This window comes from Pleurodeles waltl, chromosome 8, assembly GCF_031143425.1.
Source record: "Pleurodeles waltl isolate 20211129_DDA chromosome 8, aPleWal1.hap1.20221129, whole genome shotgun sequence".
Lineage (NCBI taxonomy): Eukaryota > Metazoa > Chordata > Amphibia > Caudata > Salamandridae > Pleurodeles > Pleurodeles waltl.
Window position 1 is genome coordinate 1,496,991,739 of NC_090447.1, and position 16,911 is coordinate 1,497,008,649.

Below are 16,911 nucleotides of genomic sequence, written 5' to 3' on the forward strand. Positions count from 1 at the left end.
GGGAACAATACGCCCATGCTTTTTTAACTTTACAAAAGCAGTTCCCATTCTTTTTGTTTACAAAAAACAACCATCCCTGAACAGTTAATGTGACCCCTGATGTGCCTCTACATGAAAGTGAAGGGGTGGTGATGTGGTGGTGGGGACGGAAGGCATTTCCTGAGCTGTGAAGCCCAGGGAGGGACAGAGAACTAAGAAATAAACAGGCCTTCTTCACCTGGGTGCCTGCTACCTGAAAGAAATGTAAATGTGTGCAATTGGTTAGTTGCCAAATATAAAGGCTACTAGGGAGCCAGCCTAGCCTTTAATGGATGGAATCATTTGAAGCTTCATGGTGACAAGTTCTTCTTTTTGATACATAATGTCAGGGTGTTATAAGCTCAGTTCTGAAGAGTGTATGTTTAATTAACACTTATAAAAATGAATGGAGTAGGTACAGTTTACCTATTCATAAAAAATATTTTGAAAGCACTTGTTTTATCTAAAAACACCAAATCATTTTGAAACAGCCTGCCTTATACTGTGTATGGTTCAATTTCAAAATAATTACTTGCACAGTCTGTGCATTCTGTTCCAGGTAGGGACCTCGTGGCACAATAAATGCACAAGTCACTATTCCCCACATCTGCGGCGGTCACATTAACCAAATGAAGCTTCATATCGTAAAAGAATGTATTTCTAACCAATTAGCTTAATTTGCATTTAGTTTTCATTTAAGATTTCTGATTTATTTTACAAGCAGTTAACTGAAAGTGAAATAGAAGACACTTGAAGAATTATTTATAGTGTTTAACCACATTTTTTACCCTGCCACCACCCAAGTACAGCGGTGACGGAGTCAAAAACGTGGCTAAAACAAACGACATATTCTGTAAGTGTCTTGTTTTTCACTTCCAGTTAACTGTGTATAAAATAAGGCAAAAACCTGCAATGAATAATAAATGCAAGTTAAGCTAATCGGTAGGAAATACGTTATTTTATCATATGAAAATGTCCCATATATGTTTTTAAGCACTTCAAAGGCTGAATGTAAATGCAGACAGCCTGGAAATGGGCCAAATACAGTTACGCTTCAAGGCCACTGCGCCCCCTGTTTGAAGACCTCTGCTCTTTTTGACTATTCATTATTCTTTGTGCTATATATATATATATATATATATATATATATATATATATATATACACACATATACACACAAATACACACAAATACACACACACACACATACACATACTACTGGTGGCATGAGACCGCGTTGGCCAACTCGCTTTTGTTTTTAAACTTGACCAACGCTCTCTCATGCTAATTAAAAGAGTTCTTTAGGGAGAGTTGAGTCAATTTTAACACCTTTTTCATCTCTCCATCATCATTTTCATTCTATCTCTTGGCACAGAAATTTGGCTACGTGGCCCCTATTAGGGTCCCGTCAGACACTGCAGTGCCAGCCTGACGTGGAGCAGGCCCAATGACGATACATGAGGGCCCTTGCTTCTGAAGTAGCCATACTTGAAGACAGCCTGGAGATTCTCAGTGGTTGTCATAGTTAAATTTATGTCAGGTTTCTATAGTTCGCACCCTCACCACGCACTCCTATTTACCCCACATATAACATCAGAAATAACATCTCCTACAACATCATTTATACATAACTGCACCATTAGCAATAAAATTATTGATAAGAAACCTGCATGAGTTATAGTTACCTGACATAACTATGACAGCTGAATTGCTATGGTTATGTGCGAGTAAATTCAGAATGCAACTATAATATCCCTGTAACCTTTGGTTTTTCATATATATATATATATATATATACATATATATATATATATATATACACACACACACACATATATATACACACACACATACATACACACACACACACACACACACACATGCGCATATGTACGCATTCACATACATATGTAGTTTAATTTGGAGGTCTTTAGACCCTTTTAAGTGCTTCTAATTGGGTCTGAAAAAGGAAGTCACGGAAATAGTGCAATCTGCTCAGGATCACACAGTTTGGCCAAGAGGGGATCCATGATACGCAGGTCACCTGGCATTACATGGAGCTTCTTCACCACTCAAGACACTGATACGCCAGAAGCAAGCTCATTCTTCACAAGCTCCCCACTCACCGGCCATGTTGAAAGGTGTTTCGGCCGCTGCTGACTTCCACGTGTTTTCCTGACAAGGTCTTCTACGTGATCCTACCACCTCTACGAAATGGCATCTCGCATCATTCCCACCTCTGCCTTGTGACTCATCTGAAAGTAACATCATTGCCTGAAGAACTGAGAAAAATCTTCCACCTTCATCCCTCCTCCTAGCTTTTCGCTCTCCCTTAAAGCTGAAGGAAAGAAAAACTTGATGAATAGAATGCTCAAACTGAGCTCTGCTACGGGTAATTACTGAGGCAGCATTCCAGTCTATAATTTTTCTGCCCACCATGCAACTCACATTAGAACCAGTCGTATAAAATTTGTTTTGATCCTGCTTCAGAAGGTACAGTCCAGCCCAAACTACCAAGTCGGGTCCTCTCTGAAACATAGCAAAAGCAGCCCCAGACCGGTTTGTCTAGAGTGGTACGGTGGGTGAAAAACAATGGACTGGAATGCAGCCCGAGCTATTGCCAGTGGATGAGACTAATTCAAGCATTCAATACATCCATCCATCCATCCATCACCTCAATGTTGTTGCAACTCCCTTATGATCTGAAATATTTAGAACAAACTGCAATCTTTGTCGCAAACAGCCAAGAGACGAAAAAATGTGCTGGATCAAAGAGCTTCAGCCAATATGTTTTTAAGCTAATGAGAATTCCTCTTGGTAGCATTCCATTTCACCTATTTTTTAGCTTGTCTGCTATCACAGAATATGACCAATAACGTACAAGTCAGTCCTGGCCCTCCCGACAAGGAGCTGTGCAACCCAGACTGCCAAGTAAGCTGCCTACCATTCCCAACACATCTCCAGGTTGCTTCTTTGCAAACTGTTGTAGTGCCTTCTGTCTGCACAGTCAGAGCCTTTACTAACTAAACATCAATCCTCTTTTGAGTACAACTGTTCTACCCTTTTTCCCAATAAAAACTCACGTATGCCCTTTAACTGTTGTGTCACCAGACGACCAAGGTCAACACAAGTTCGTTTCCAGAAGTGTAAATATTTCAGGATACCACTTGTAAAACCAGCTTTTGGCTGTCAAGATACAACAGATGTTCCCCACCTGCACACAGCTCGAAGCAGCCCCGCACATACACACCCACAAACACCTCACTCCACTCTACATTTCACATTCTACGAGAGAAATCCCAAATATCTGTCCTCTTTCTGACACTGCGCAAACATCCAACAAGCACATGGGCCACATACAAACAAACACACCACCAACGAAAAAGGACCAACCTAAACTACCAGAAAATGATCCAGTCATGATGGAAATCTGTTTCTGCTTCTGCAGCCTTGCCCCATCAACTATCTAAACGCTTTCAGCTAGTCCCAAAACCGGCACCTCCCCTACCACACTTCCCCTCTCACCTGACATATGTATTACTGCAGGCTCTTAAACACCAACATAAAAACACCTACCACCTCCCATCACCCTCTGCACTGGAAGACAATTCCATATTTCACCATACTCAAGCTTCACCAAACAAGTTCAGACCCCCATCATCCCCACTGGGTCATCCCACCACACGGAACCCGTCCCCTCACCACAAGCTTCCCTCTCCTGGGCTTAATCACAAACTCTCTCAAGACCCGCTTGTTGTCAATATTTCCTTCTATGCACACTTCGCCTTGTCCCACATCCTAATAGTTATTGCACCGCTATTAAACTCAGTACTTTTAATCTTATAAAAAAAAGGACAAAATTGTATTAAAAGTTTCCTACTACAGAATTATTCACAAGGCAAAGAATGGGAAGTACTTCTATGAGCCAAGACCTTTGACTGAGCACTTCTTTTTTGGGGTGCTCTAGTCATTACACCAACTAGATTGATTGTTTTAACACTCTACAAATAATTTCTAATCGCCTTTTCATCCAAGGGCAAAATAAGGCCAACCTTTATAATTAATACCAACTAGTCTTCAAAAACTGGCATTCCTTCGAGTGCAAGTGTACCCCATTGCCTGAAAAAAGCAAGGCTGGCATCTTCTCCCTTGCAAATACATCTTCCATACATTCAGTGACTACCTCTGTGGTACCTTCGGATCCAGGCTTCTGATCATTTAAAAAGGTTAGTTAGCACAACATCTGCATAACTGAGGCATCACAGCTGAAATCCAAATACTACCATAAAATGTATGGCCAACTACTGCCATGGGGGTACAGATGATGGCGCTACAAGATAAAGGAACCGCCACAGGTTTCACATGACTCGTGCAATGCTTTCCTGCATTTGTAATTTTTGTTTTTTTCTAAGTCCATATCCAGCTGCCACAATTTCCCCTGTACGCCATTTCATGCAATATATTGTGAAATGACCCACATGGATCAAAGGCAACATATTGAATCCCAGCCCATCTGAAGGAATGATTTTATTTCTTCTCACCAAACCTCTTGCAACACCGGCCATCTCTCCTTTTACTTTAGAGAATGTCTCGAGCAGACTCTTCAATCGCCTCTCGCGGCCACACTTTGAACAAAATCTCCTTTACATGCTTTAACATTCCTTCCTTTTCAACCTTATCCATCCATTCTTCCTCTCAAATAACATTTCCATGAGCTGCCCCACATAAGCTACCTCAACCTCTAAACCACAGCCCTCCCAATCACGGCACCGGCCATGCGCAGACTGGGGTTGGCCGCAGGGCCTGGTCCTGCACCCAAATTTATCACGGAAGCCAACCTCTGCAGACCTCGACCCCACATTTTTTTTTCCAGTGTACCAAGGTATTCCCGCAGTACTGGCACTCGTAAGTCACCTGCTTTTTGAAGTTTGCACAACAAATTGGAATTATATTACTTATTTTTTGCTGATTCAAGCCTACATGATGCCAAACAATACTAAATTATGGGCCACATGTACAAAGCATTTTTCCAGTCGCAAACGAGCCGACTCTTCAATCGCCTCTCGCGGCCACACTTTGAACAAAATCTCCTTTACATGCTTTAACATTCCTTCCTTTTCAACCTTATCCATCCATTCTTCCTCTCAAATAACATTTCCATGAGCTGCCCCACATAAGCTACCTCAACCTCTAAACCACAGCCCTCCCAATCACGGCACCGGCCATGCGCAGACTGGGGTTGGCCGCAGGGCCTGGTCCTGCACCCAAATTTATCACGGAAGCCAACCTCTGCAGACCTCGACCCCACATTTTTTTTTCCAGTGTACCAAGGTATTCCCGCAGTACTGGCACTCGTAAGTCACCTGCTTTTTGAAGTTTGCACAACAAATTGGAATTATATTACTTATTTTTTGCTGATTCAAGCCTACATGATGCCAAACAATACTAAATTATGGGCCACATGTACAAAGCATTTTTCCAGTCGCAAACGAGCCGATTCACCGAATAGGCCCGTTTGCGACCCAAAAAATACTTATTGGGATGTACTGGATACCAAATTGCAATTTGAGTTTCGCAATTCGGTATTAGGAAGGGGTGCAGCACTTCCTAATACCGAATCACAGTGGTATGTGTGAATGTTTTGAGACTGAATGCAGTTGCCAAACATTTGCATTTTAGCACCAATTTCAAATTGGTGATAACCAGTTTGCAAATGAATAGGGGTGTGGGGACCCCATCCCCTTTGTGAATGTTCCTATTAGAATGTTTTAGGAGCAGGCAGTGACCCAACTGACCACTGCCTACTCCTAAAAAATGAAATGAAAACTTTTCATTTTCTTCTTTAAAAGAATCCCATTTTCCTTTACGGAAAACCGTCTGCATTGAAAAAAAAATAATAATGGTTTTATTTAAAAGCAATCACAAACATGAGGGTCTGCTGACACCAGCAGGCCACCATTCCTGTGACTGTGACTTTTGCCTCATTAACATTCATGAGGCTGTTCTATTTGCGAACCACTGGGAATCGCAAATGTAACTCAAGAGTTTCATACATTTGAATTACCATTTTCCTAATTGCGATTCACAGAAAAGCGCAATTAGGAAATCTCTAATTCAGACCTTCGTACATGTGGCCCCATTTGTTAAACTTTAAGAGGGTCAAAGAAATCAATCAATCAGTGTTTTTGTAAAGCGCGGCTATTCACCCGTAAGGGTCTCAAGGCGCTGAGGTAGGGGGAGGAGAGGGAGAGCTGTAAGTTAAGGTATGTGTTAATTGTGCCCCAAAAATCCTGAAGACGACATTGGGTAGAGAAACAGTCAGAGATAGGTGTAGGCAAAGAGCGAGAGAGGTTTAGATAGAGAATTATACTAGACAGAGGTCTGCATCCTTGAACTGAGGCCAATCCTTCCGCAGAGAGGTCGATATAGAAGAGGTAAGTATTGAACTATTACAGTTCTACATCAAACACTGTGGCGGACTGCGGCGGCACACCAACGGCGGGGACGTATGCGCTCTGCAGCCGCATTACGTTGGAAGCCACGTTCTGACAGGTCCCCAACGTCACTTGCTAATTACAATTTAATTACTTTCGCTTCATCAACATGCTCATGGGAGCTTAAATTGTAACTCACACAGGCAGACTAATTGTTTCTGAAGGACAAAGCAATGCACATTATTTCAGGGTGTTTTTAATGTTCCGAAGCACCTTTACATTTTCACCTCTGCAGGCTCCAAGTGACAATACAACCACCCCAGCGCCTAAGGAACTACCTGCATTGTACACCGAAATAATCAGGAATCCGCAATGTGTCAGTCTTCTAACTGGCGGTTGGTGAAAATTTATCTTGAATCAGGTGTACATCCCAATCTTGTACATTTTTGTGACTATAATAGTCTATTACTTTTAGGTATGCAAAATACCCTGTGGAAAAAGCTAGCAGTTGCATATAACTTCAATATAGGAACATGGGTGCTTTCTAGTAGGCAGGTATACTTTTAACAAGGGTAGAAACTCTTTAGATTTAATCGGCTGTTATAGCTACAGTTATTTCAAATAACTATAACTCCTGTCCTAAAGCAACTTTAACTCGCCTCCTGCGTGAGCCTGCATTGCTCCTGCACGCAGACAGCAGGAGCAATTTTTCATCTGTTTCCCTACACGCTTCACAGCATTGCTGGAAACAGATGAAAACGCCACTCCCAGCTACTGGGAGCATTTCTCTGCACCTGCCCACTGGGAGCGAAGTTGCAGTTTGCTCTAGTTTAGGGAGAGCTGTTAAATAGCTCCCTCCAAGCGACAGCAAACAGCAGTGTCTTGGGGGTGTGCAACTCTGGACATATGGAGTCGGGGCACGGCCTGGTCCTGGGGGACTGGGTCCCAGGGGCGGAACTTGCCCGGGACAGGGGGGGGGGCCTTTCCCCATTATCACAGAGGGCCTGGGGATGGGGTCCCCAGGGCCAAAATCGGCCCCGGAGGGGGGCCATCCGGCCCCCCTCTCCATTATCACATTTGGCCTGGTCGAAATCAGCCGGGGAGGGGACCACACAGCCATCCTCTCATAGTTTACTGTCAGCTGGGCCCCTGGGAGGTGACGGTCCCCGGGACCATAATTGGCATTGGAGAGGAGGGCCATATGTACCCCACTCCCAATATATCACATAAAATCTCCCCCCATGTTTTTTTTTTGCCTTGGATTTACTGATCCAAAGCAAATTCGCCGCAAATTAAAAAAAAAAAAAAGAAAATCATTTATTACCCCTGGTGGGGTCCCAGGGACCCCACCACCCAGCCTGGGTGGTCCAAGTATTCCTACCCTGTCCCGTTCCATTTAAAAAAAAATAAAAAAAATCTTGGGACTTGGCTGAGTCCGTGTCCGAAGATGGTTGTCAGCACTTCCTGGTTTAAGTGCTGGAAGCAAATCAGATCTGAGCAAGAGATCTGTCAGATCCCCGGAGGATTCACGTCCCTAGATATACAAATGTATTTTCTTTTAATACTCCAAAACTACTGAACAGATTTACACCAAATTACAAAAAGGACTCTTTCTGGGCGAAGAGCTAGCTTTCTTCCAAATTTGGGGTAGTTCCATCCAGCTATTTAGGCTGTTGTCATGTTCAAGAGCCATTTGCTACCTGCATGGGGAAAACATGTTTTGAGACCTCCCCTCTCCCCTTTTCTTTGTCCCTGCTTGATGAATTACCTCAAAAGTTTCAAGACAGCAGCTGAAGTGAGTGATAATCTAGGTGTGAACATTTTGTGAAGATTTGTCAAGCGACACCAAAGTTATAAAAACAAACAAAAAATGCTTTGTCTATGGGAAATGGGTCCTAACTATAATTACCTACTGGCAGTAGGCGATTATATATTATTATACATATATATATATATATATATATATATATATATATATATATATATATATTAAAAACCTTTCTATTATTTATGGTTTACATATCTTATAGTTTTTTTTTTTTTTTCACTGAAGAAAACAAAGGTCAAAGTAATGTTATAGTTGGGTGAAAATGTCAGTGACAACATAATGTTTTAAACAACAACAAAAAAACGTAAAAAAAAAAAAAAAAGAAATTCACTGGTTATAGTTTCAGTTACTAGAACTCATGCCCCACGGTAACAATAACTCGCACCCCGCCAGGCAGAATTTCATTGCAAATGTTGCAGGGATATTATCAATGATGTTATAGCAGATGTCATGAGTGATGAAATATGTGGGGTAAATAGCAGTGCATTGCAGATTTTTTTTTTTTTTTTTACATAAAGAAATATTTTATCACCATACATAAAGCCAACCCCAACCACCCCTCCCTTCACAAATTAAATATTTTGCAGTGCCCCCACACTCCCACATCCTGGCCCATCCCAGATGTTGGTTTATTAATTGCGTGGGAGCCCATGGGTATTTTTTTGCTTTTTTATTTTGCAGCAGATTCAATTTACAGCAAAATTTTTATAAAGCAAAATTTTTTTTGCACCAGATGGGATTCCCTCTGGAACTCCCCCACCAGGCCTTAGGGGTCAGGGTAACCCTACCCCTGTTCACTTATGCCTTTTTATAACCTTTTGTTTTTTAGGACCCAGGACCGTGTCCCTAGTCCTAAAATTTCTTCCACCACATTCTTATTGATGCAGTGGCAGCCACTCAGATCTCACTGAGAGATCTGTCAGCCCTGCGGGTCCTCCGCTACGTGAAATATACAATTATTTTGACCTTTGATGGCTCTACTTCTTCACAGATTAACCCCAACCAAACAAAAAAACACTTTTTCTGGACCAAGATCTCACTTTCTGCCAAATGTGGTGTAAATCCGTTAAGCCGATTTGGCTATCACTATGTCTAAGATACCTATGGAAAAATGAATGAGGAAAACGTGGAGAGCTGCTGTAAGAGCCTCTTTAGGGAGAAGGACCCTGACCAAAGCAAATAAGCTAGAGGCGTATAAAGAAGGTCCCAGAAGACTACATTCACTTGGTGAGCCAGTTCCCATACTGTCTACTTGCACCCCCCACACACACAAATGTAAGTAGCCAATCACGTGTCTTGGAGATGTACAAAGAAGGGCTGGAGGATGCTAGATTCTCTCACCACTTAGTGTCTCCTGGTGGGGAAGAGTCCTACTTTCCGAGGCTCCCTGACTCCCCTCCTTCTTCCACCTGACCCTCGTGATGTGGTCCATCGGGAAGATGGGCCTCTGAACTTTCTGAACAGAGAACATATATTCTGGCCTAATCTCGTCCCTCAGTTTATTTGTGGCCCAAACTTCTGGAGGCTGTCAGCATCCATAAAGGACTTGGACCCAGTCCTCCCATCATGGGACAGGTTCGTTAGTGGGATTGGGGTGTCAGCAGCATGGAGCTCTGGCTGCTGAGATACTGAAGTACAGTTTGGATGGGGACTCGCAGACTCTTTTGTTGCCTTTCCCTTTTGATGTTTCGGTTGCTAAGAAACGTGAAGCTCTGTGCTAGAGTGACCCGCGCTTCAGCGTGTTTGCCAGTGGACTTCTTCAAGTTAAGGCTGTTTCTGTGAATCCGAGTAAACGCCCACGGCTCATCGGGCACAGCAAAGAGAACTGTTCTTGGGCTCCGCACTCTCAGCTGGCCAATCAAGTAGAATTTTTAAAGAGATGGTAATCTAAATTGGTTTCTTGGCGCTAAAATGATGCTAGTTAAACAGATTAATTATTGACTGAACAATAAAGTTTGTAAATCCTTTCTAAAATGAGTAATGGGAGGTCGACTCTAAAGGAAAACAGGCAGGTCAGCTGCAGCCCAAGGAACGAATCTCTCTCTATAACTGGCTGAAGGCGATTCGGGGACACGTAGAAGTCACTGCTGGTTGGACCTCCCACTGCTCGAAGCCCAATCATTTGGACATAAAATCAGGTGATAAGAACAGAGTGCTTTGTGCACGGTGGTCCTGCCTTAGAGACGATTCTGGCATGAGCTGGAGCCAGTGCAAGGCTTTCCTGGCTCCTGACACTGGGTCAGGCTTTTTCAGTCCACAGATGAGATACACAGCTGGGTTCTGAATGCTTTGTAACCGAACTGGATCGTTCTTAGCAGCAGCCTGCAGGATGGAATTACAATAATCTATTCACGACTGAAAAGTGGCATTAACTAATGAATTCTGGAGATGGGGTTCTAGAAATAAGGATAGCTGCTGTAACATTATCAGATGAAAAAACACGATTTTGCAATAGTGGCTGCTCCTTTGCATACCGTGCATGCTCCTATCTTTGCAGCGTGCGCTCCTGTTCAGACAATGCATACTCCTATCCACACTGTGCATGCTCCTATCCGCACGGATCATACTCCTATTCTTGCAGTGTATGCTCCTGTCCAGACTATGCATGTTCCTGATCAGACCGTGCATGCTCCTATTCTTGCAGTGTATGCTCCTATTCAGACAATGCATACTCCTATCCACACTGTGCATGCTCCTATCCGCACGGATCATACTCCTATCCATGCAGTGTATGCTCCTGTCCAGACTATGCATGTTCCTGATCAGACCGTGCATGCTCCTATTCTTGCAGTGTATGCTCCTATTCAGACAATGCATACTCCTATCCACACTGTGCATGCTCCTATCCGCACGGATCATACTCCTGTCCATGCAGTGTATGCTCTTGTCCAGGCTATGCATGCTCCTGACCAGACCGTGCATGCTCCTGTCCATGCAGTGTATGCTCCTGTCCAGACCATGCATGCTCCTGTCCATGCAGTGCATGCTCCTGACCAGACCGTACATGCTCCTCTCCTTGCAGCGTATGCTCCTATTTAGACCGTGCATACTCCTATTCACACTGTGCATGTTCCTATCCATACGGATCATACTCCTGTCCAATAAGTGCATACTCCTGTCCATGCAGTGCATACTACTGTCCATACGGATCATACTCCTGTCCATGTAGTGCATGCTCCTGTCCAGACCGGGCATGCTCCTAGTCATTCAGGGCATACTCCTAGTCATTCAGGGCATGCTCTGTCCAGACCAGGCATGCATGCTCCTGTTCAGACCGTGCATGCTTCTTGTCAGACCGTGCATGCTTCTTGTCCATTCTCCTGTCCATACCGTGCATGCTCATGTCCAGACCGTGCATGCTCCTGTCCAGACCGTGCATGCTCCTGTCCAGACCGTGCATGCTCCTGTCCAGACCGTGCATGCTCCTGACCAGACCATGCATGCTCCTATCCTTGCAGCGTATGCTCCTATTTAGACCGTGCATACTCCTATTCACACTGTGCATGTTCCTATCCATACGGATCATACTCCTGTCCAATAAGTGCATACTCCTGTCCATGCAGTGCATACTACTGTCCATACTCCTGTCCATGTAGTGCATGCTCCTGTCCAGACCGGGCATGCTCCTAGTCATTCAGTGCATACTCCTAGTCATTCAGGGCATGCTCTGTCCAGACCATGCATGCGCCTGTTCAGACCGTGCATGCTTCTTGTCAGACCACGCATGCTCCTTGTCAGACCACGCATGCTCCTTGTCAGACCACGCATGCTCCTGTTCATTCTCCTGTCCAGACCGTGCATGCTCCCGTCCAGACCGTGCATGCTCCTCTCCATGCAGTGCTCCTGTCCCCACCATGTATACTCCTGTCCCGACCGTGCATACTCCTGTCCATGCAGTGCATGCTCCTGCCCAGACTGTGCTCTTGCCCCCACCGTACATACTCCTGTCCATGCAGTGCATGCTCCTGTCCATGCAGTGCATGCTCCTGTCCAGACCTGGCATGCTCCTCTTAATGCAGTGCATGCTCCTGTCTAGACCGCGCATGCTCCTCTTCATGCAGTGCATGCTCCTGTCCATGCAATGCGTGCTCCTCTCCATACAATGCGTGCTCCTGTCCAGACCGTGCGTGCTCCTGTCCAGACCGTGCGTGCTCCACTTCTACTCATACTGTTAACATTCGCCACGGGGCTCAGAGTTACTCTGGCAGCCCACAGAGGTGGTAATACTGTACCACTTGTGCTCGTACTGCAGCTTCAGAAGGGTCTGGAACCCTCGGGTACACTTTGGTGATCATCAGTTTTGCCATGGCTTTAATGTAGAATGTATATAAAGAGATGTTTTCTCAACTGCAGTTCTTGGTGGACACTGAAGGGATGGTTCTGGATTGTATCGCACTGCGCTTGAGATCCTAAGCTGTAAGCATAGATTCAGCCTTGACCGCCCAGCCTTCCTCCCTCAAGTGTAACGGCTGAGGAGGGAGCCTTTGTCACTCTGTGCAGAGTGATAGCCCCTGGCCCCCAGGTGTCCACCACAGTCCTCACTGGAGGAGTGCTTAGTACCTGGAGAGAAGGCCAGGGCTTGAGCAGAGATAGTCATGGAGACAGAAATCATCATAAATACAGTGTCAACCTCGCAGAGATTCCTCTTGCACAGTTTAACAATGAAGAAACATCACAGATGCTTAGTTTGTATGTTAGATTTCTATAGTGTCAACCTACACAGCGTTGTACAAGATCAGAGACAAGCACAAAGTCAACGAGTGGTAGGAGGCAGAGCTGGTCTGTGGACCGCAAATGCTCTTCTCCGAGAAACTATGGGTCACGTCCATAACTTGCAACAATAGACTGTCGCCTTAGGTATTATAGAGGGGAGCAAAAAAACTGCGCTAACTCTAATTTAATGTTAGCGCACTCTCAGAATTGTACTCATATTTCGCCATTTTATGTAGTGCCATATGGGCCACAACGGAGCGCTAGGAGGTAAAGAAAGAAACAGGATATTTGACATAAAATTGTTAGATGAGTTGACTTCCATCGGATGCGGCACTGGTCCTAGATTTGGCCACGTTTAGTGCCCCTTTAGTGTCGGGAGTACCTGGTTGAACTCCGATCTGAATAACTAAGTTTTCAGGAGTTTCTTGAACTTAAGACAGCTGCATGCACATTGGAGGTGAGGGCTGAGGGTGTTCTTTGGCCCTGATCCTACAAAGATCTTCTGCCATGCTTTAGTCTCTTGACAGCAGCCTTACTGAATCACAGGAGATGGACTTGAGCATAAGTTCCTGGCTGGTAGATATTGACGCGCCGTTTTAAGTTATGTGCCCAATGACATAGGTCTGCGCCGGATATGCAAAGTGAACCTGGCATCCAGCCAAATACGCACTTCATGCTGAAGGAACAAAGCAAAACAAACTCTGTGACCACAGAGACATCATCTTCCCATTGTCACCTTCATTCCCAGAGCCCGGTTCTGTGGTTGTTCACCGGTATCAAGCTCGCGAAGGCAGCCGGCATGTCTGCACAGCAGACTAGACGGCTTATGTAATGAACTTCATACGTTGTTCTAAATAGTGATTTGGAGCTGCAGGTGGTAAATCTTGTGGAATACAGTGACCTCACACTTCAGGAAGCAGACATGGCTCGCGGGCTTCCTGCCTGAACCTGTACACTTAAGATTTTAAGTCATCCTACTTGAGGCCAGAGGAGCCGAGCTGCTCAGGGGTCTCACCTCAGAAGCTCTTGAGAAGGTGCTTGTAATGATAGCCTCCTCCCGGTACATCTAATCCTCCTCAGCTCTAGCAGCAGCCTTTCATCCATTGCTTATCCACATCCAGGTCGGTAGCCGACAACCTGCACCGCTTCTTCGCCTGTACAATTGGACACCTGCACGTAAGCGGTAGTGGCACAGTGATACTTCGATCAAACCACCTCAAAAACTTCTCAAACATCCTTAGGCTAGCGGAGGGTTTGCACTTGTCTACAGTGAAGCACCTGAGCTAAAAAGGCTGTGAATGGTGTCCAAGTTAAAGCGAAACAAACATCTTTAGGTTGGGTTTTGTAGTTTTGCATGCAGTCTTAGGAACAAGCGCAAAATTGGAAACGTGCTGCAGTCTCGCAAAAAAAATGATGTGCATGTTATTCCAGTTTCTTGTCACTTGGCAAATTGGGAGCAAAAGCTGAGCAGGTACACTCACAGTCTGAAACTGCAAAGTTGAGTTTTGTGCTCGAATTTAGCAGAATAATGTACACTGTGAAGTGAGTGTTTCCTAGTTTGGGAAGTTTTGGAATCCCTGAAGATCTTTGAATCCATGAAGATCTGATACCAGGTGACACTATGTCCCATCTCATCTGCTCTCAGGCTGTTGGCCTCAGCAGACAGGGGAGGCGGAGTTAATCCACCACGATACACATCTGTGACCAGCAGTTTGTAAATAGACCTCTGCAGCGGGCAGACTAACCACCTGAGCTGCTTGTGTAGAGCGAGCACAAATACTTGATATAACATGGTAAAATGGAAGACCAATGTGTCACCATCTCAGATTTCGGCTGCTCATTTTTAGCACTTCCTTTGATTTGAGTCAGTTCAGAGGTGCTATAACTGACCCCTGACTTTACGATTCACGAAAATGCGCAGTTTCATGAAGAAGCGAGAAGCCAAGGTTTTTATTTTTTTAATTAGGAAATATCACAGTAATTAAATTTTTTAAACAATAAGTGCAACACCCAGTGTTGTCAACACAGACCTAAACAAAGACTGACTTAGTTTCAGAGTAGCAGAGAGATGGAGATCTGACAAGGTGTAGACAGCGAAGACAAAGCGGGGACTGGCCAAGGTCTTCATGTCTGCTTCACAGATTGTATTTCATGGGATAATCACGACACCAGTATTGTGCAAAAGGCCATTTATCAGGACAGGATTGCAACTCAAACATTCCAACATCTAACAAACAAAATCTTAAACGTATCAACTGTATTTCTCCTTTGTCCGTCATCACCATTCTCCCCAACAATGCCTCACACATTCTTTTTGTCCTTCACCCCATTCACTTCCTCCATCACCGTCATCCTCATTTCTCCCTTTCAAAACAACCTTCATCAACCACTTCATTCACCTGTTCCAGTCAACCTACACCCAGATCTCCTTTCACATGAACTCCTTACTCCTCGTCCCCAGGGGCAGATGCGCCTGCATCTGACTCCACCCCCCACGTATCGCCTCCACTCATCAGCAACCCATCCTAACCATGGTAACCCACACCCAAAACCCCCCCAAAAACCTTGAGGGCAGGTGGGCGTCAAAAGCTGGTCTCCCTTTCCCCATGTGCGGGAAGAGGACGTTATTTCCCCTACCGGCTCATTATACTCCCAATCCACACTAGGTGACTCCCTCCCCCATGCCCTAACCAATCCTTCCTGCCATCTCTACCTCCCACAAAGCCTCCTGGGGACAGACTAGTCCGAGACTAGCTCTCCCCGGGACCCTCCAGTCTGCAGTTTTTCTAGAAAAGCAAAGTTTGCTATAAAGAGACCGACAAGAAGGGTGAGAGAAGACAGAGGGAGGGGGTTCTGGAGAATGAGAGCGTAAGAGAGAGATTCAGAAAGTTCAGGATGGGAGAGAGAGCAAAGGGGATAATAAGATCTCAGATGTTCCTTTCCAACTGGCAGGACCAACTAGTAGGTGCTCCTTATAGGTAAATTAGACGCAGTCATGGCATAAAATGGATGCCTTATGGATTTGCATGTGTCTGAAAATACATGTCTCTTCACTTGCATCTTGACTCAGAAAGACAATTTGTGACCACCAACAACCTATACATTATAATTCGAATTGGGAAGACTACACCTGTGCCGTATGACGGTCCTACAGACCATGTGTGCCTTATTAAGGAGTGGCGGAGGTCCATCATATCTCATTCCCTTCTTATCCCTTGCTAACCTACTCCTAATCTCTGTCCTAGAGGGATAAGCCAGCCTTTCATCACCAACAACTTCAAAAGACTCCAGAAATCTCAAGGGGAGACTTGACTGGCCATAAGAGGAGGCAGCTAACATCCAAGGTGTAAAGTATACAATGGTACAGGCTACACAGTTATGTACAAGGTCTGGTTTTAATTTAGTTGTTCTGGTTCCAGGCATAGATCAGATGCTTTTAAGCTACTATGACGCGCTTGGTACTTGTTCACCTTTCGGATCAGTGCAGTGGATGGGGGGTCACGCTATAGGGTAAACAGAGGATGTCCATTTCAAATTCTAGTCTGCTCAGGAGGAGGGACATTAAACATCCCTCTCTCGCCAACTGCCTCCCTCTTTGCAACCAGAGTCAGGATTGCTCCGCTCCCTCAATTTTATTTGCAAATTTCAAAGCCCAATGCAGGGGGTATCAGAATTCCCTAAGAGAATGGGTCCACCTAGCTCCTGACCTCTTGGCTTTGTCAATCTTTGTTTAGTTTGTGAATGTTTTTGGTAGAAACGTATGATGAGTATCTTTGCAGGCAAAATCATGCAAATATGAGTTCTGTAAAAACAGCTCAAATATGGCCACCTATATGTGTGAATGTATTCGGACACTTGTGCTTGCACAAGTGCCCATTTTAGTGAAAAGTAATGAAGTATGTGCATGATATATGCACA

The 16,911-nt window shown here is 44.6% G+C and overlaps 1 protein-coding gene across 3 annotated transcripts in view; it reads right to left on the bottom strand.

The window, feature by feature from the left end:
• ILDR1 (immunoglobulin like domain containing receptor 1) overlaps window positions 1-16,911 on the bottom strand; it is a 163,462-nt gene that overhangs the window by 118,238 nt on the left and 28,313 nt on the right. The window contains exon 2 of one of the 3 annotated variants that reach the window (XM_069202733.1): window positions 2,145-2,356. The exons of 1 other annotated variant lie outside the window; for it this stretch is intronic. In XM_069202733.1, the coding sequence (XP_069058834.1) occupies window positions 2,145-2,289 (145 nt within the window). In that variant the 5' untranslated portion in view covers window positions 2,290-2,356. The remainder of the gene's footprint in view (window positions 1-2,144; window positions 2,357-16,911) is intronic. One more of the 3 variants, XM_069202731.1, reaches the window with a different exon arrangement.